At 42.5% G+C, this 20342-nt stretch overlaps 1 protein-coding gene across 4 annotated transcripts; it reads left to right on the top strand.

The window, feature by feature from the left end:
* The first annotated feature begins 731 nt into the window (after positions 1 to 731).
* TMEM154 (transmembrane protein 154) lies at positions 732 to 18765 on the top strand. 4 transcript variants are annotated; one of them, XR_015913502.1, is made up of 7 exons: positions 732 to 994; positions 8416 to 8727; positions 10468 to 10495; positions 11740 to 11825; positions 13400 to 13460; positions 18042 to 18140; positions 18590 to 18765. XR_015913502.1 is itself a non-coding variant. In XM_088526622.1 (6 exons), the coding sequence occupies exons 1-6, from the start codon at positions 928 to 930 to the stop codon at positions 18615 to 18617; spliced, it is 582 nt and encodes a 193-aa protein (XP_088382748.1). In that variant the 5' UTR covers positions 732 to 927; the 3' UTR covers positions 18618 to 18765. The 4 variants fall into 4 exon arrangements, 2 of the variants coding, with proteins under 2 accessions (XP_088382748.1, XP_088382749.1); XR_015913503.1 differs by lacking the exon at positions 18590 to 18765 and having other exon boundaries at positions 11740 to 11872; positions 18042 to 18233; XM_088526622.1 differs by lacking the exon at positions 18042 to 18140.
* The last annotated feature ends 1577 nt before the right edge of the window (positions 18766 to 20342 follow it).

The raw sequence follows: 20342 nt of genomic DNA, 5'->3' as shown, positions 1-20342 counted from the left end.
GGGCAGGTCTGGTTCCAAGTTTTGAGCCCTGCCTTAGCCTACCCTTGTATAAAAATGAGGTTGCAAATACTTTTTCAAACGTTCCATCTCCCTCTATACAGCATATATGAGGCCATGAATACATGCAGCCCTGCGGTCATCCCAGTGTGTTATTGAGTAAAGCAAAGCAGTCGTGGGTGCAGAGGAAGTGGTAGCACAGGGAAGTGGTGTAGCCAGGGTACCGCAGCCCTAGCTGGTTTCTAAGCACTTTCCAACTCAAGTAAGTGCTCCGAGAAAAAAATGATGATTTTTTTCCCCCTCTTTCCTAGCTAAAAACAGTCCCAACTACTCAGGTAGAGGCTGCCAAGTGAACCAGTCATTCTGGCACTGGCTAGAGATAGTCCAGCTTTGGGAACTGCCCCTTTTTAGGGGTCAGAAATGGGTGCTGTGTCCCCCCATGCTGGTGGGGGAGTTAGAGCTTGAAAACCAGGGACGATATTGAAATCTGCCCACTCTAACCCCTCTGAAGGCAACCTGAATTAAAACACATTGACCTTTTTTTTGTATCAGATTCCTGCCTAGATATTTATATGATAATCATCCACAGGACCCTGAATTTAGATTATAGTATTAAATTCATAAGTAAGAAAAAAAAAGCGGCGGGGTCCAGAAGAACAGAGAAGACTAGCAACACCCTCACCAAAAGCACATAGGTGTTGCAGCTGAATTAGTGCTTGAAGAGCAACTTTTTTTTTTTCTTTTGCAATCATCGCTTGCTTGACAGGCCCAGACCATATTACATCACTTCCTAAAAGCAATCAAACAGAGTCCATCTCCTGAAGAAATTTAACTCAGATGCACTCAGGCAGGAAACAGGAAATGTAAATGTTCTCGTGAACCAGGGAGAAAGTAAAAGAGAACATCCAGCCTGATCACTGAAGGGGTAACATGCAAAGCCCAAGCCTCATCACGGTGCTTTCTGTCCTCTTCCTCACTGAAGGATCTGCCGACAATAGTAAGTAATACAGCGCTTTTTACCTTCCAAAGTAGGACTGCGAGACGCGTTTTGTGCCTGCAGCTATAGCACTGAGTCGGAGGCAACACCCTAAAACTGATCTCTAGGAGAGGATTTGTGAAAACTTGCATTCGGCTTCTTTTAGCTTTATTCACCGTCTCTGCTTTCAGCTCTTTGACTTTTTTCCTTAGTCATAATCTGGAACGGCAGCAATTGAAACCTAAAATTCATAAATTGCAAGTGTATAGGCATCCGGAGTTTCTCCTTAGAAGTCTTTGTTGCAATTTTAATAATTTGCTGCTTTTCGTCGTATTTTTTTAATCCCGTGGCTGTACGACCATCATTTAATAGCAAAGTTAAAGAACAAGTACTCTTCCCATACAAGCGCCAGCTGAGTACTTTAGTGGCTGCAATGAACTGGAACCCGTTTAACAAAAGAACAGCCAGTTCTGGAGACAAATGTTTTGAATCCTAGGCTGCAGAACAAAGTATTTGGCACTGTGGATTTGGACACATTTTGAAGGGAAGAACTGCAAGCAGAAAAGCCACGTGCAGCGAAACGCTGGCGAGCCTGTGTGCTGTGGCGCGGGCTCTCATCCGCGTTGTGCCACACGCATTTCCGAGCAGCCCGTAGGTCCAGCAGCCGGGCAGCACAGGCAGCTGCGCGCACGAAGCCCTGCAGAGGCAGCACCTCTGAGCCCACTGGCGCCAGGCGTAGGGCTCCCGCCGTTCCTCTGTGTGCACCAGAAGGGTTCGTATAGCGAGCGAGAGCTCCACGACGCTGACGGAAAGGACTGTCACTCTCACCTATCGCTAGATTTCTCCTATCAAGATTTTAAAAAAGTATTGGGTGTTTTTTTTTTTCCTTAAAACCAGAACTATAACAAGTCTGTAAAACAGGGCTGCAGGCTCCAGGCACGCTGCAGACCTTATCACTGACTGGAATCTTGCTTAGCTGTAAGAATGACCTAAGCAAGTTATAAAATGGTTCAGTCTTGTCTGCATAAATACCAATCCTACTGCGTTACAAGTATGGTAGGAAAATATGTTCTGAGCTTTGGACATGCCTTAAAATCACACTAATAGGAGGAAAAAGTCCCATTATAAACTGAGACACAATCCGTCCTAGAAATAGCAAGAATTGTTCCAGAGAAATGGAGAGGCAAGACATAAGAAATGGGGTTTACTTAAGTTGTAACTTTCTTAATGCACCTGGGAGCTGACGGGAATCACTCGCGCAGTGCTGACACCAGGACTTCTGTCACCGTTTCCATGTGCCGGAGGGGCCTGAGTCCCTGATCCTGTGGCCCTGTTCCCCGGCTGCTGCAGCACCTGCCTGCCCTTCTCTGTGGTGGGCATTGCAGGGCTGCTCATAGCAGCAACGTGATTTCACACAGCACCTGCCCCAACCAATTTCCCGCTGGCTCCAGAGGCTTCTTACTGGTAGATCCACCTCTAAATTGTAGTTGATTTAGGAACTCTTCCTCCATGCAAGGGAGCAAGTCCCAGCAGATTGCAAGAGGAATCGCACAGGCCCAAATGCGCTTCCAGTGCCGAACGCAGCCAGGGCTTGCTCTGACTGCGAGGCGGGAAGGGGGGCATTGCTGCCTCGCGCCTAGGGGGGAATGACATTGCAGGGGTATCTGTCTATGTAGGGGATCGTATTCCCTGCAGCCACCAGGTCAGTGATGTATGAGCCTGTGCAGTTTGGGCAGCCTCCTGGGGGATCCTTCTCTCTCACAACCTTTAACACGGCGGATCCTTTAAAGGAGCTTTTTTCCCTTTTGCTCCTGTCTCAAGCCGAGTCTGAGGCATTTTCCAGGGCCCTTGGCCCTCTGTGAAGCACATGGGAAACTGCAGTGTTTCTCATGCACGGAGCTACGCGGCAACAAAATGCTTGAAAAAGAGAAACAGCAATACGTGCAAGATCTCTAAATGGAAGAGCTGGGATCATTGCAGGTAGTGATTTATTTTTGCCGTCTCTCTGTGTTATTGCTTTGCATTGTCATTCAAAGAAACACCCCTATCAAAGATCCAGGTTTTCAGCAGTCTGGTTCATGAGTACTTGTAGAAACCCACTAATCTGCAGAGAAGCACATTTTCGGGAAAATCTCATACGAAGCCAAGGCCTCTAAGGACCCCTTTGACTTCTTTCCCCCCTAGAGTAACAAACTCCAAAATTGGTTTGAACTCCTCAGAATTGTCTGTTGCAGTTTTCTAGCAAAGCAGTAAAATCAGAAATGCAGATATGCTACATCCACTCTTCAGTGCCCCTAAAAAGCAGATTAAAATAACATTTCAGATCAATTCTTTGTATGGATTCCCCCCTATTTCTTCATTTTATCCATACACACAAACTTTTACTGCATTTTATTCCTGTGCTCTCAGGGCCATCTCAGGAAATCTGTCCCTTACATCAGCAAGACCGTATGCCCAAAGCCAGTCATTGAACACAGTCTGTTGTCCCTTGAGAGATTTAATGGTTGCTGGAGAGCCTCCAGAGCCTTGAAATCTTTAATTTCAGCATCCTCCTGGGAGCAAGGAGCACTGGAGATTTGCATCCCACTTTTTTGAATGCAGCAGTGCTGACAGGTATCACTGAGGCACAGCTGGAAGGCCACAAGATTAAACAGATGTAACTACCTGGTTAATTCGGTTTTCAAAACCTTACTCATAGGGGTGATAAACGAAACTAAAGGCCCACAGTTCGACTCTAAGATGTGTGACTCAATTTTCAACACCCGCAACACTGGCAGTTAAAAGAGCACTTAGGCTGAAAGGCAGAATAATAAGAAAAAGCTTTTTGTATTGTCTGGAAATAAACTTAAATATTTACTTCCTGTTTCAGGTTATAGCTAGATGACACTTTCTAAGCACCCATTTTAATTGGATCTTGCCTACAGATTAACTATGCTGAAATGTTAGCTTTACTTCAGCAGATGGGCTGACAGGTATCCTCCAGGGTTTCAAGGATTCCTCATCCAGCCAGGTGGATATTTGGGACCTGCCGTGACATGCAGCCTGGGCATGCCCTGACCACGGCAAGAAAAGGCACTTCTTAGATAAACAGTAAATGCGGGGAGGGAAACAGAACAGGAATGAGTCAAGGGATAGGAGCAATAACCATCCAGGCAAAGCACCAGGAGGAATGCTTATTTGGAAAAGAACAGTGCAGAATATAGTAACTTTACACCGATATGCACAGTATTATAACTCTATGTGCCTTGTTTCCCTCTCCTGAGCCTTCCTTTTACTGTATTTTTATAGCTTAGAGGAAAGTTTGAAGAAAGAAAAAAAATCCCTTTCAAAGTAACCATTCAGACTATTCCTTTGATTTAGATCTTGCTTTTCCTCTACTCTGTCCCCCGCCTCTTTTTTTTTTCAGGAGGCAGGAACTACAGTGTAACAGGAAACATCCCCTTGGGAGACTCCAATCCAAGCACTTGGTGAGAACACAGCAGGCTGACTGATGATTTAACAGCAGAACTGAATGTGCTGACTGCAGCTATTTTTCCTTGCCCCTCATCCAACTAGAATCAGAAACCTGTTTGCCTACTTAGTCCATCAAGAAACTCATATCAGTGTCTCTTAGTGCTACAACACAGACATCAGAGAAGCAAGTGCAGCAGCAAAATAAATGTTGTTTGCATCTACTTGCTCAGAGCCTAGTCTGCAGAGCTGCTCAGTAGCTTAACTCCCTCTGCCTCCCTTGAAAGGCAGGCTTGGAAGCACCTCTAAAATGCAGACAACTTCCATTAGTAATTAGAGCGTATTTTATAATCAGACAATACCAAATGGTATCCTATGGTGATGTACAGTGTTGTACCTTTATGGTAACAGCCTTTTCATAAGACCCCGAGTGGAACCTCCGTTGAGCGGCCGCGAGTGCTTTCTCAGTGGTGAAATGGTCGAGTTTTGATCCCATGAGGACTAAATCAGTGGTGGAAACTTGGGAGCTTCTTAGTTTCCAGCATGCATTAGGTTGTACCCAAACGTCCATTAGGATGAGCCCAGCCAGGCAGCAGTTCCTCCCTTCCTCCTTCTGCTTGGAGGGGAGGGAAGGAAAGCGGCAGTGTGAGTTGGGTGGAAGCTGTGGCGGGTGCCCATTGGCTCCCTGCAGTGCAAGTGCCAAGTCTCCAGCATCATAGTTTAGACAAAATATTGGTCATGGTTATTGTAAGATTTGACTCCCTCCTTGTTTCACTCCATTAGCCTTGATTTTCCATCCCAAACAAATGTTATGTTATGGTCTGATTCCATTTTGAAGGGAGCTAATTAGATATTTGCAAAATGAAGCCCAATTGCAGATGACTCCAGCAAATCTGCCTCTGGGCATGGAGAAAATCCTTGAACAATATCCCACAAAGGCTCTGCCTTTCAGGTGCTCCCCTGCCAAGCTCCAAGTCTTGCAACACTCAGCTTTCATGTCACATCCCCGTGCCCACCTCTGCTGCTGGGGCCAGACATGGAAGTTTGTCCTGGTTGCAGCCTGTGAAGCCCACTCAGGCACAGCCCATCGTTTTATCACTATGCAAAGCTTCAATCTGTAAGCAATAGAGGGGAGATAGAAGAGCCCCTGTCCTGTATTAATAAGCAGGTAGGGTGCTCATCACCAGAGACCTGAGTCTGAGATTGAGCTCTGGTCCTCAGAGGCTAAACACAAGATTTAAGAGCAATATCCTTACTAGTGCATTGTGCAATTGGCTGCCCTTTTGTTGAGAGACTATTTAATCTACTCAAAGAAAAGATCCTTTTAAACAAAATTGTGTTCAAATAAAAGATGCTGCTTTGTCCCTGGAACTACGCAAAGTGGACAAAAATATGTGGTAACAAGGTCACTCTCTGTGCTTTGCCATTTTTTTTGTCTATCGGGTAGAAAGGGTAATTCTCTTTCACACAGAGACAAATGATTTGAAATCTGCTTTGTAGCTCAAAACAGGCATATAAAAAGTAACAGAGACATTGAAAAAGGCTGTCTTGGAAATCAAGTACGGCAAAAATTCCAACTACAAGTTTAGTGCTGTAGTTAATGAGATGTGACTGTTGCTTTTGCTTTAAAGTCACATCACGTTTTAAACATTTGAAAAATTCATTTTAACTCTGATAGTAGCTGGAAAATAAGCTCTTTCCTCCACACCCTTTCCCACTTGCACTGTTTTTAACAATGGGCTTGTCCTTATCCATATATCAAATGCGTCAGGCGACAGGTTAGAAGAGGAACATGAAGCAAGGTCGTAGGGGTCGTTGTGCGACACGGAGATGGTTCGTCTGCTCTGCCAGCAGTGTGGTTAATCATGCAGGGATCTGATGTGCGGCCTTGCTGCTTCATGAAACAACAATAATACATAAGGTTACTGTTACTGCAAACTCTGGGGACTATGAACTATTTCTGGAAAGGGAAGTCAAGGGCCAAAAATAATAATGGAGAGATCTCCCTCCATTCCTTCTGGATAGGATAAAGGAGAGCCACCATATCATGGGCATGGGTGGAAAAGCAAACACACAAATGCAAGGGGTCATGGTGTGCACAGGAGAGTGAGATCTTGCTTTGCTCTTCACTGAAGTACCGAACAGAGAAGCAAGTGACATTAAGGCACTTGGCGTAAAGTGCTTTACTACTGGAGAACTAACACTGTGATTATTGTATTGCAGAGATCGGTGATCTTTGCAATATTGAAATACTTTAATAAAGTACCAGGCATTATTTATTAAGCATTATTTTTTTTCTTTGTTTCAAAGACAGACTGAAGTGATCAGTATGGGGCATAAAAATCTAGACAAATCACTGCTGCCACACTCAGGTCATTTTTTTCATTTGAATTGGGTTTTCTGGAAAACTGTCTCATGAGATACTCATCTACTTTTCAAGAAAAATCTGACAGGAGAAGAGATGCTGCAGAGCGGATTAAGCATGAGATAGCGCTCTAATCACAGCTTTCCTCTCTCGCTTGGTGTCCTGCGAAGGGCAGCTTGCTGTCCTCCTGATTTCTCATTTGTAAATGGAGATGATAACTGCTCATCTCTCAGGGCCATTATGAAGATTAATGTGTTTACAAAAGCATTTAAAATGCTAAGTACTTCTGGTTCCAGTCCTGTGAGATTTGAAATGCCAGCAATGAGGTGCTGAAAACCATAAGCTCTTGCTAACTCTAGTGGAAACTGTGGTTGCCCAGCACTTTACAAGAACAGCAAGAATCTTGTCATTGCAAAAGTCATGAAAGCCTCTGCTGCTTTATTCCACAGAACAAGAGCTGTGCCGTGCCAGCACAGTATCTGAACGGGCAGATAACACAAAAAGTCATCAGTTAATTTCATGCTAAGGGAATTATTGAAGGTTTTGCATGCGACAGCTTACTGGTGTCATTTATCTAAGGATTGATCCCTGCAACAACAGCAAATTTGGCATCAGTATGGAACATAGTATCAAGCCAGAATTTGCTGTAGTGACATTAGGCTTTAAACCCCATAACAATTAGCAATACCACCTCTTAATCAGCCTCAAAAAATAAAGATTTTACTAAGACCAGTGTAGCCAATTTTAGCCACTTTCCTTGCCAAACATATGCTAAATCGAGTCAAAACTCAAATCAAGATTCAGAAAACCCACCCTAACGTTCATGAAAGAAGACCACATGCTCCTTCCCCAGCCTGTAGCAGTTACTACATTTGTATGTAATAAAGTCTCTGTGCTATTATCTCTTCTAGTCCATGCAGAAATGAGAGTCAGCAGCTTGTGCAGGGTTCACACTTTCCTTCAGCAAACCTGTTCTTTATTTGCCGTGCAGTTAAGTGGATTTAACAAACCTGAGAAAGGCACAGAGGCTGAGAAATTAGTGAGCTGGAGGAACTGGTGAGCCTGGGGTCACGGTCTCTGTGCATGGTGCTGACCTGGCAGGAAGGAGGGCGAAGGGAGAGGCTGAGCCCACATGCGCGGAGCCTGAGGAGTGGAGCAGGACGGGATGGTTGAGATGACTTTTACAGTAAGGGCGAGACTGACTGTGAACCTGCAGGAAAAACATATGTTTGTGCAAGACAGACCACGTATGCTGATGTATCTCAGTAAAAGCCAGCTGAAAATTTGCAATGTAGTTATACATGTAGTGCCCATGCTGTCAAATGTGTGTGTGTCGCAGAATCACAGAATCACAGAATGGTTGAGGTTGGAAGGGACCTCCAGAGATCATCTAGTCCAACCCCCCTGCTCCAGCAGGGACACCTAGAGCACGTGGCACAGGGCGGCATCCAGGCGGGTCTTGAAGATCTCCAGAGAAGGAGCCTCCACAGCCTCCCTGGGCAGTATGTGCATTTACTGGCTTTTTCTTTGGTTTAGAGAAGTCGCTTGAATAGAGCTGTATGCTTTGACTTAATGAGAATGTCGACACAAACCAGAAAATGTTAAGTTGCCCTCATATATTTGACAGGCTTGGAGAGTCAAACTGTTGGTTCAGGAGATGGATCACCAATATTACCCACCATTACAACAACACCTCCTCCTGCTATGCCTACTACATATTCTGCGCCCGTGGATGACCATGAACACGTTGCTACAAGAGCTACTGAGAGCAGCTTTGAAACAGAAAGTACTGAACTGAATACTGTGAGCAATAATGACAGTCAAGAAACAGCAGAACAGTCTGTCTTCATATATGTTGTCCCCGCGGTGCTGCTGGTCTTGTTGGTTTTGCTGATCACATTTTTTGTCATACATCACAAAAGGAAAAAGTCTAAACAAGGTAAAATCTATCTTCTCACACATCAGAAGGATATTTTTAGAACACGTGACATGAACAAAAAGTTATTCCAAGGACTGGAATACCGCATTTAGGATGTATTTCTCTGTTTTTATTTTTATGTTTCATATATAGAAAAGAATCTGTTACCCCTGGTGAGCGATTTCTACATACTTAGTTCTCCTTTAGGTATGAACTAGTTCTGCTTTTTGGCACCTCCTGCTCGCTTTGTACACCCACAGGAGACGCAGCAGCAAGTTCTGCCTCCTTCTGATAATGGAATGAAGATGTAACTCTGCATAGTTATCCTCTCTTTGTGGTTAATAATGCCATGCAAGGTGAATTTAATGCTTCTATTGCCTGTATTATCCACAGAGGAAAGCTTTTCTTACATTTCTTGGAGCTTCCATAAAATAAGAACAAGCAAAAAGCATTTTAAGGGGCATTTTTAGAGAGATCCTGTAGGGTGTTAGTAGCTATGAAATCACTTGTGAAGATCAAAGTAATTACTTAGGAATCACGTGCTCACACTGGCTGCATGCTGCAATAGGAAGAGCAATATTTCAGGAAGCAGCGTATACTCCGTTAACAAAGAAATCCCTAAGTCTCAAATGTTAAGCAGCAGAAACCAAACAAAGGTGTCGTGTTAAAAATATGTAGTTGGTAAGTGAACTACCAAAATGGTCATTCCAGTGCCTTTACCGAATGTGAATGCCATTTTCAATACGTCAGCCTGTAGCCATTCATTTTGATCTCGTTTCTCATGGCATTTTGAGCACGCGCCTGCCTTATCCCCGGGTCACAGTGTGAGCAAAGGCTCAGCTCACAGAGAGGCCTCGTGCCGCCTGCCCGTGCCCAGATGGCACGAAGTGTGTGCAGAGATGCGGTGCCGCGCGGTGCCGCGCGTCTCTCGCCCTGCGCTTCCCGCTCGGGGCCGGCATTTTGGGCATCCTCACAGCTCCCAGCCGTGGGTTGGCTCGGCAGCAAGGGAACAGGCTGGAATGAGCGGGGGACTCCAGCACCCAACCAGCTGCGCTCAGTCCAAAATAAGCTGATCGAAGGCAGCGTGCAATGTGGGTGCTCTATGGTGTTCTTTGCTCATTTTGAGAGCTGAAGCTTTTTGATCACTTCAAGAATCCTTGGAGGGGAAGTCAGTACCCTGAATAATGGCTGCTACTCTGCTTGTTTACCAGCTTTACTTCATCCGAGGGCCATAACTAGCTTTATATTACTTTTTGCAACTGGCCAGCTCAGCATCATTTACCTAACCGAGATTTAAGCTGCCGTACAAACCTCCCCACTTCTCTCCATGAGCGGCTCCCACGGTCTCCATGCAGAGACGCAGTGACTGCACGCAGTCTGCAGCAAAACGTCCTGGTGTTTTCAGGAAACAATTTCTGCAGCAGCGCTTCCTTCTCAGAGTGGCACTTTTCTCATTACTTTTGTTTTGCCCAGGGAATGGGGTGTCTGTAGTTTCATGCCCACCGTGGTGCTAACAGCCTGCTCGTTCCCAGCAAGGCTAAGCTAGTAACAAGCTCCTGCAGTGTGTTAAAGATTAAGAGCAATGGGCTTATCTGAAAATTATAGGCAGGTTGAGATGTTTCGCCTTTCATCTAAAAGTTAAGCTATAGGCTTTTTGAAAATGGAATGTGTTTTAAGTGACCCTCTGTAAGATTTGCCTGTTATACAGACCCTATATGTACACAAACTGTAACTATGAACACCAAACTTTTTCTTTTCCAGATGAGCTGGGAAGTGAAAATGTAAAAAGGTAAAGTTTATGGATAATAATATGGTTTTTTTTCTGATTCTTTTGCTCTAACAAGACATAATAATTTTAACTCCTTTATTATCTGATTTAATTTAACCATACCCTAAACACTCCTACCATATGCAGTTATCAACTATCTCTAGAGGCTGTTAAAGCTACCGTAGGGCAGATCCCAAAAAGTTGTCTGAAGTGTCATCTCCTTACTTAGCAGGCAGAGGAGACATAAGACCAGAACCAGAATACAGGAGTTAACATTAGCCGGGGCGAGAGCAGTCGTACAAGGACTCATGACCTGTAAGAGCCGCCCTGCCTGACGCAGGCAACCCTGGTGCTGCCCCTGTCAGGGCACCACAAGACAGAGATACACCGTGAGCAAGGGAGATCAGTTCTCCCTCCCATCATATGTTTTTACTGTCCAGAATAAGCTCTGTCTTACTCCCTGGCTTTTCAAGTTTGTCTTCTCAATCTTACATGAGACAGAAAAGATCTCCCAGCTGCCATGGAAGTGATTCTTGAGCTTCCGGAAAAACAAGTTGCAAGCTGCATGGTTGTTATCTAAGTGATAATTTTTATCATTGCCTTTTATTGAGTTCCATCTTGCTAGTGAGTAATGGAGGTTATTATAATGGGATCGTGGGAAAAAAAAAGGACATGTTTCTGCTAAAAGTGCTGTTATTTTCTGTGCAGGTCTAGGAATAATCAGTAAAGGGAAGAGTAAACAAAGACATTAAAATAAATACTATAGTTAAATTACTATATATTAAGTTGCTAGAGTTATGACCTTCCCTTTTTTAAGTTGCTGCCAATGTCAGTCATAGTTCAGATGAAACCTTAGGCCCCGTGCTTTTATCCTCGGAGCAATAGGACTTTAGCTGTGTGTTCCAGTAGGGCTGAGATCAACTATTTTAAAAAATCTCAGTTTTCCATTTGCCGTTGGGACAATACTTGAATAGTCACACTGGTCTTCTGCTCACAGATATCCCTAAGCTGTGCTGTGATGTTGCACCAAGTCCATGTCTTGCTGACTGACAGCACACAGCCGACCTGTTGGCAGCTCTTTCATTCTTATCCCTTGGGCTGACATGTTTTCAGCTTACTAGATCAGGACACCTTTCTAGAAACACATTCCTGGAAGTCTGGTATCTTGGAAGAGCAAGTCTCAGGCAAAATTACTACATTATAGGACTACTGAATTAAGAGTTTTGTGTAATGCCTTTTTTTTTTTTATCTCTCCTCTTCTCAAGTCCTATTTTTGAAGAAGACACACCCTCTGTTATGGAGATAGAAATGGAAGAGCTTGATAAATGGATGAACAGCATGAACAAAAATGGTACATGGTAACCCCTCTACTCCATCATCCCTCTCTTTCTAGCTGAGGTAGATACCATGAATAGAAAATCAATGTAAGGCATTTTGTATTTGTGTCACTGATTTTCCTAAAACATTTTTAGTTGTGTTCTTGACTCTCTGCTACTAAAATAGCCACACAAATGTCAGGGGTAGAATTTTTCAGAGCAGTAGTTTTGTTTGTGTGGGAGCTTATTTTTAACATATGATGGAATATCATAAATGTTTTGAGTTTCCAGTGGAAGCTTTTATTAAACACAAGTATAACTGTGAATATTATTTAAAGTTTTAAATATATTTTTAATGCTAAGTAGCAGTTTATTTGAAGCATCCAGTCCTGTCAGCCTCCAGAGTTTTTATGGTTGTGTTCCATGTTATGCTACTGTAGAAGAAACTGCTCTTTACTCTTAGGTCTGAAAGCTGTTTACTCAAAACTGCTGCCAGGATCCTCCTCCAGGCTTGTCACTTGCCTACACCCCTCCCCGTTTTGCTTCCGTCCCCTCCTTTGCCACCTCTCTGCCATCAAACACAAGCTGCTGCTCCTCCTCGCTGCTAGCGTCTTTCCCCATCTATAGCCTCTCTGCCAGGTCCATTAGCTCATGGAGCAATTGGTACCCACTGTAACTTCCACCTCCAGCATCATTCAACTTCTTGCCTGTGAAGCATCTTATATTTTTGTTGATTTTTCTCCCACCTGAAATGTCCCAGTTAAAAATCTTTACAGGCCTTATAACCTCCTTCATGGTTCTCCTCAAAAGAGTCAGGTCTATTTAAATGAGAGCGGATGATGAAATGATACATAGAAAGTTCTACTAACGGCTCTTTATTTGCTAAGAAATGCTGAAATCCTGGTATTTTTTTCATTTCTTCTCTCTCGTCTTACATCCACATGGCTCATTTGCCTGACCTCCTAAAGACATTTTGTTTTTCAGGATATAAAACTCTTTGGAGTGTTTCTTTACATTAGCACGGTGCTCCACATGATGCGGTTTTGACCTTCTCAGCCTGTGAGCACTATCAGAAAACATGTGCTAAACAACAGTAATGAAATAAAGGCATTAAAGTACAGTGCATGGGGAAATAGTGCTGCAAAATGATGTTAAAAATTCTGTAGAGAAAAGGGAGTGAACATTTTACATATTTTTCTTCAGTACTGTTCCCTAAAACTGCAGTCCCAAATTCCAGGCTGGACTAGTGCTATGAAAGTGTAGGTGCAACCATAAACAGAGGAAGGTTACCAAATAGTCCTCCTCACTGCAGCTTATAGTAAACAGACCTCAAAGTAGTTCATTTGTATGTGTGTACACAAGCAACTGAAAAATAAATAACAATAATAAAAAAATAATACCACAACGTTTATCAAAGGACTGGAGGCTTTAAAACACAAAACATTACGCTACATAGAATAAGCAGATATTACAGATAAAAGACTGTAGAAAAATATGCTGCGGTTTTCAATTCTACAATAGCTGCACCAAAAAGTTGATGCAATTTTGAAACAAATGGAGAAGAGTTGCTGAGAGTAACTATTTCCTTGTTTTTTTTATTCTTTTTTAGCTGAATGTGAATGTCTGCCTACTGTAAGAGAAGAAGAAAAAGAATCAATTGCCAACCCAAGGTACTTTTAATTTACTTTATTATTTGAAAAAGAGTGATCTGTGTGATTTCAAATTTTATGTATATAATTATAAAACAGACTTAAAAAAAAACTATTTAAATTTTAAAGGTTTTATATTCAAGGACTTTGATTTCAGCTCAAACAAATGATTTGACGCTCTTTTATTTTTACACCAGTCGCTGCCTGTAAATTGCACCCATAAATAATCTTGCAGTTGTAAACCTGTGTGAGACAAGACAACCAGATGGTACAGAGGGAGTTTTACCAGCTGATCAGATTTTAATCACAGTTTCCTGAGGTGTTAATACAAGCACTCAGAATGGCTTCCTTGGCACTTGTCACTAACAAGGAACAAGGCGAAGGGAAGCACCCAGATCCTCCATGCCACGAGGTGCCTGTATGTCCCTGGGAACCACAGCGGAATGTTTCAGCTGGGGTTTGGCCTGCAGGACAGGGTTTGACTGGCCCCAGGAGAAGGCCAAAGGATTTCCCTGGTGCCCCCAGGGCAGGGCTTCCCAGGAGCCCTGGCACTAACCCATGGTCCCACACGGAGATCCCGGGGAGGGCCTGCTAGGTGGATGCAAAAGCACAATCCAAGAGCTTGCAAGCTTTAAAACTTTCCAGATGGTTTCTTCAGGATTTTGGCCAGAACCCCAGAATCCTGCTCAAATTCCAAATTTGGCTAATTAAAACCGAGTCTAGGGTTTCAGCTGGCAGCAAGGGGCTGCCTTCACTTCTGCCCATGCAGTCATGGTGCAGCTGCGTTTCGTGGATAGATGAAACAGCTCTTCTCCCTGCTGCATGACACTAACAAGCAATGAAACTTGCAGCTTGCCAAGATAACCCTTCGTGCCATAGGTGCAGGGCGTGCGAGCAGCCAAGGAGGTGAGTGGGGCACCTGAGGGAGATGATGCAGAGTGAGGCACCAGGCCTGGCCTGGCAGGGCTGCAGGGGGCAGCAACAAGGGCTGCCAGTGGCAGCCAGACGTGAAGCCGGCTCAGCTCTGCCATCAAAAGGCCCCTCTGATAGAGCGGCGCTTGTCAGGGCAAATCTCCAAAATACCCCGTCCCTTTTTTTGCACTTTCCTTGCTCAGGAATGAAATAGCAGTGACATTAAATCATCCTTGCAGGAGAGTTTACAACTCAGTTTCTGTAAAGCTGTTGTTTCAGGACAGCTTCAGCACATGGCAGCTGCATTGCTGCTATCTGTATTTAGTTGTATTTAGAAGGCTTCCCTTTAGGACTCCTCCCTTTTTAAACAAAAGCTTAGGCTCCGGTGGTCCAGAAGCAGACAGGCCCAATCATTTTACACAGATACACTGTGAAAGCCACTCTGAATTTCCCTTCCAGACTCTAAATGATGACTCATAAGGGGAGATTTGGTAAGGATAGGTAATTGCAAAATATTTCTCTAAAATATATTTGCTAACTGCACTACTTGCTGCAATGAGGAGTCCAAGACAAAGATTTTTCGAGCCATATATTAACACCAGCAGGTATAAGGCATAGTTCAAAGGACTTCTGAGGTACAATGGCATCCTCAGCATTATGTTTGCTCTCCAGAAAACAACTTTTATCAGAATAATCACATGCCCTATGACCCGAGTTGTCCTTTTAAATACTGTCTTTGTTAGAGTGCTCCTGAGTTTGGATTACCTCAGAGTAAGTCAAGAGGCTTTGCTTATGTTCCTCACTGTGAAAAGATATCTTTGGGCTACCTGCTATTTCAGGCTCCCATCTGCAAAACAGGAATATTGTCACTTCAAAGCACAACAGTGATGCTTAAGCCCTGATTCAGAAAGCAAGCCATTCAGATATGTGTGCCCCAGTCTGAGTGAAGACACACACACTGCTACAGCGTACGAGTGATGCTTTACATACATATAAATGTACATATAAGCAGTGCCTTAGAATCAAATTTTAAAAATATTTATATCTGTAAGTTGTAAGAAGGCAAAAAAAATACAAATAAAGAGGTAGGATTCATCTTTAAGACACTCAGAACTGCTCAGAAAAAAAAAAGATATTATTTAAATACGAAATGCAAGATTATTAGGTTCGATTTCAGATTCTTGAAGATCACTTTGGGAAAATTTATTCTCAAATTATGTTAATTTGTTTTTAGGTATTATTGATGATATCTCAATGTGAGAAACATTTACCTTATTTAGCATTTTTGAGCATTTTCTTTTATATAAAATGCTGGGGAGGGTTAATCGAGACTCAAATATTTTGAACAATAAACTGATTTTGATAAAAGTTTGTTCTAAAAACATCTCAAACAAAGCATTTCAATACTGATATTTTGACATTTTCGGAATGAATTTTGTTCCAAAACTGCTTTTCAGAGTAAGTGACTTTTTAGTATGTTTTAAAAAGACGTTAAAGGAAAGAGCAGTGCAGTGTTGAAATATTTCTAAGTGTTTTCCTCAACTCTAACTACTTTTTTTCAAATTTGATGTTGTGTGAAATTTTGAAATATGCTTCATCTCTGGGAGAAAGAGTATATGAAATTGTGGGATTTCTTGGTAAGCAAAAAATAGGTTCCCATACATTTTGTGATTGAGCCTTATCAGACCAAGATGCATTTTTTTTTCTGATCAAACTTAGCTGAATAATGCTCAAAAGAGAACTGCATGTGAATAAATAGATTGCTTCAGCAGCTCTTTAGAGCAAGAAATGTGAAAGATACTGACGTGAAACAAAGGTACCATTATAGCAAAAATCTTACTGTTGACCAGGAATGTCATAGATCTGGGAAGAGAAATAGCCCTGGCTAAAGCGTCCTGGCTCTTTTGTTAATGCAGGTCGCCTGCCTTGAGTGCGAGCCCACAAGGTTCCGTATTAAGGGCTACACGTTGGCTTTGAGGGCGAGTGCTGAAATGCCGCGGGCGAGCAGCAGAGGGAACGCAGCGGCCTCGGCGGCTCTGCTGGCCACAGCTGGGCACGGCGGCAGGCGAGGGCTCAGGGGAGTCCCTCCCCGGGGCCCTGCGCTGCCCTCGCACGCGGAGGTGCAGCCTGGCGCTTCCCAGTGCCGGTCTTTGCGCTGCCGCACACGGTGAAGCAAAGCCGCCTCTATCTGATCCACTGAGGATGTTCGGTTTTCCTTGGGTGCAGCTTGGCGCCCTCCCACTCTTCCCATCCTCTGACTTATGGAGGGATGTCCTGGGTAGGGAAGAAACTGGAGCAGAGAGAAAAGCTTCCTTCCCAGCCCAGGCCTCAGTTCAGCAAGGTGCTTTAGAAAAGGTGCAAAGTATTAAGATTATAACTGACCCCTTAAACTTCAGTAGTGGCTTTAAAACTATATAGCCTTAGAAATCTTAATTGGTACATTTTTTAATATAAATTTTAAGGATTTCTTTCTAGGTTGAGAAGGTAAGGCAAAAAATGGTCATTTTTTTTTCCATTGTATAGTTTTTACAACAATCTATAACCAGACCTCTAAGAATAATTCTGCATGTTTTTCTTTTTGTGCAGTGCTGGGTAACAACATACAGCAGCTTCAGTCTTATCACAACCCTCTATTTCTCGCAGTCCCTTAAACCAAATATTTTTAATGTAAATGTTATGTTGTTTCCTTTGTGCAAAAGGCCTCTTCCTTGGCAGAGCTTAAGGCAAGAAGGTGAAGCTTTACAGTGCAGCTCTTTGTACTTGTCTATTTTGTAATGCAACACAGCGAGGATGTGTTGGAGCAAAGGTCTTGTACGCAGCCTGTGTGTGCATAACTCCAGCTAGCAGGGCTTCAAGGGCAGGAGGCTCTTTGGGTATCTGCCTATTTCTTTGTGGGCAAAGACAGCCAAGATAAGGAATCTCGGAATTGGGTATGTTACTCTGTCACACGACTTAGAAACAGACAGCACCAGGAGGGAGCTGGACTGGGGCTGGATATGGTGTTCTCATGGATATGGATATGGATATGGATATGGATATGGATATGGATATGGCTATGGCTATGTCAGAGCCATCATTCCATGTCAGCACTGCGGGAACTGGAGGGGAACCCCCGAATCCAAGGGCTATCCTGTGTGTTATGGAGATACCACCTATGCTCCAAGAAAAAAGTGCAAGTCCAGGGGAGGACTCTGCCAGGCTGTCAAGGCAGACTGAAATCTAACCTAGCTAATAAAACCAGCTAATAAAACTGTCGTGTTTTAATGTTGGTGTGAACAAGACAGATCATTAAGAAAATTCCATTAAGCAAACTGTTTAGGCAGAAACCAGATGGACAAAGATAAAATTCAGTTATTGTGAGAAAGAACTTAATGTAAAAAATCCATGTGTAAAAAATGAGCATAAAGTGTGAGAAGAGGGGAATTTGCTGAGTTCTTGCCTGTGAGCAGAAAAAAGCTTGCACTGCGCTGCCTCTTCAGACAGCAGAGAAACCAGAGCAGCCCGCGCTCGCAGTATCTAGCACCACAGCTGGGTTCATTTCGTGCACTGCATGGCCGACACATTTGGTTGCTGGTAAAATCTTCTTGCACGCTGGAAAGATAGTATGTTTTTGTTGTTGTTTTTTTGAGAGAGAGACAAGCAACCAAGCAGCATGACGCAAATGTTTTTTTCTTTTTCATGTACACACAGTGATGGTGAATCATGAAGTCAAAACAGCAAAGGACTGGTTAAAGGGAAGCAGCACACAAGCTAACGATCCCCCAGATACTGGATGAACTGGATTTAAATGTAATTCATCTCAAAAGGCCAGAGAAGCAAATTCTTTCGTTGTGCCCTGCTACATGCATTCTTCAGAAAGGCAACACCACCAAGGGGGAATAATAATAATAATAATAATAATAATAATAATAAAAGGAAAAGCGATATAGAGAGGTTAGGGATCTGACAAACTCATTGTACAATGAGATTCATCGCCTGTAAAGAGAAGCCTTTATTTCCGACTTTTTTTTCCCTGAAAGATTCTCAAAATAGTACGTTTCTATGTAGATCTCCAGTACATGTATGGTGCAGCATGTAAAACTACTCATGTTCCAGATTTTTTTTTTTTTCAGTATAAACAGCATCCACAGTTCTGGATTTAGCAGTTTAAATACGAAAACATGAGAAAGTTAAATTCATAGCTATGCAATGCTTGTTTTTTAATTTGCTTTTTGATAATGGTGCACTGATTTGCACAGGACTTCCACTGGTGAAGTAAAAGACTAGGACTGACAGACCAGCTCTGAGGACAAACCAAGCAACTGAACAGCCTCTCTCAGAGGAGCCTCCGGGAAGCAACCGCAGCCCAGCACGGGCAACTTCTTTGCTGCAAGCGTTTTGGTTTTCAAATTAAAGGCGCTGTAGAAGAGACAAATATTATTTTGAGATTTCCTTTCAGTTAATTATCTGCAGAGATCAGTACTCTGTGTTAGTGTTTAGTCCTTCTCTCTAGTCTGCTGTAATAATCATCTACTTGAGGAACATTCAACTCAAAAATGTTATGCAGAGCTCTTTGCTCAAGATTTTCAGATGCAATAAAGATTTTGAGTTGATTGTTATTGGAATATTCAGCTTGTGATCTCTGACAGACATTGGCTTCTGAAAGTGCACAGTCAAGTTACCACCACCCCTTCAAAATACAAAACTCATGTCTTAACCTATCTTCTGCCCTTTCATATATTACCTATTGTCATATCTTATTTGAATATGGATTTTGTACAAACTCAATAGCTATTTAGTACCATCAATTTTGTTTTGCCTGCAAATATCTCGTTAATATGTTCACTGATATGTTCAGCCTAGCTTGGATAAGAAAAAAGCAAATAAACAAAATCCTCAGGCCTCTGGGGTGACAATTATTAGCCACTGGCATCTGGCAAATACAGGGGAGGTTTCCACTTTGTGAGTAATTGAGAATCTGTCAGATCATAAAAGGAAAAGATGTTTACAACTGACAGTTTCCTGAATATGAATTGACTAACCATTTCTTCAAGGAGTAAAAAAGCAGTTCATTGTTTCCAAACAATTTATTGCAAATACTGGATTTTAAAATATGAGCAATGGTGATTTAATTTTCCCTGCTTGAATGATTTTTAACTTTGCTTTCTGATTATTGGTTTCAAATAATGCAATCACAGAAGAAAAGACTGAAATCCCATTGGATTCTTCCAAGCAGGTCCTTGAAGAAGCCAAACTTTCCTCCAGGTCAGGGTGGTGATCCTACTTATTGCCCTGGTGTTTAGGTTGGTGGAATGCATTTGCTTTAAACTCATGTTAGAGAGCATTAATCCTTATTCCAAAATTAATGATTAATCAATTTCTACATTGAGCTTCAAAATTAGTTTTGCCCAAAACTAATGTCAAGGTGACTGCTTTAAAAATACAGAGGTTATTTCATTTGCCCTTTCTAAAACCTGGAATGCCAAGAAATTTGTTTCTTCTGAAATTTTGCAAGTATTTAAAATACAAAATAGTGGCTTGGACAGCTCCTTGGCCAATTTTGAATATAAATTATTTGGATCTTCTTCTTTTTAAAAGTCCACATTTGAGTTACTGTTGAAAAAGAGAGCATTTCATCAAATCTTATCTATTTTTCTTTTTTTTTTTTCCCAGTATGAACCAGAGCAAGTGTTGAATAATTTGCACTGCAGTGTTCCTATACCTGTTTCTAGCAAATTCTTTTAGGACTATGCAAATATAACTTTTAGTGTTTCTATTTCCGTGAGCATTTGCTACATTTTTGTCATTGCCATTCTTTCACTCTAATGTCAAATTGTAGTCTTAAACTATGAAGAGGTTCAGTCATTCATCTGATAACCCATTTCTTGACTTCCCATTTCACCCCTTTAGTCTCTTTTTTTGACCTTCATTTTTTACATTGACTTCTGCATTTGCCAGGTCCACCATCCTCCATTTATTCAGGTTAGGGCTGGTGAATGAAACCTGTGCGTG

The sequence above is a fragment of the Tinamus guttatus genome, unplaced genomic scaffold, assembly GCF_059628265.1.
Source record: "Tinamus guttatus ecotype Peru unplaced genomic scaffold, ASM5962826v1 Tinamus_guttatus_pri_ptg000247l, whole genome shotgun sequence".
Taxonomy (NCBI): Eukaryota; Metazoa; Chordata; class Aves; order Tinamiformes; family Tinamidae; genus Tinamus; species Tinamus guttatus.
Note: the sequence above shows the minus strand (reverse complement) of the source record. Positions and strands in the feature narration are given on the sequence as shown.

Coding starts and splice junctions, on each gene's coding strand:
- TMEM154 (XM_088526622.1), top strand. CDS start 928: ATGCAAAGCCCAAGCCTCATCACGGTGCTTTCTGTCCTCTTCCTCACT. Junction 8,728..10,467: donor AAGGAAAAAGTCTAAACAAG/GTAAAATCTATC, acceptor TTTCTTTTCCAG/ATGAGCTGGGAAGTGAAAAT. Junction 10,496..11,739: donor GGAAGTGAAAATGTAAAAAG/GTAAAGTTTATG, acceptor CCTCTTCTCAAG/TCCTATTTTTGAAGAAGACA.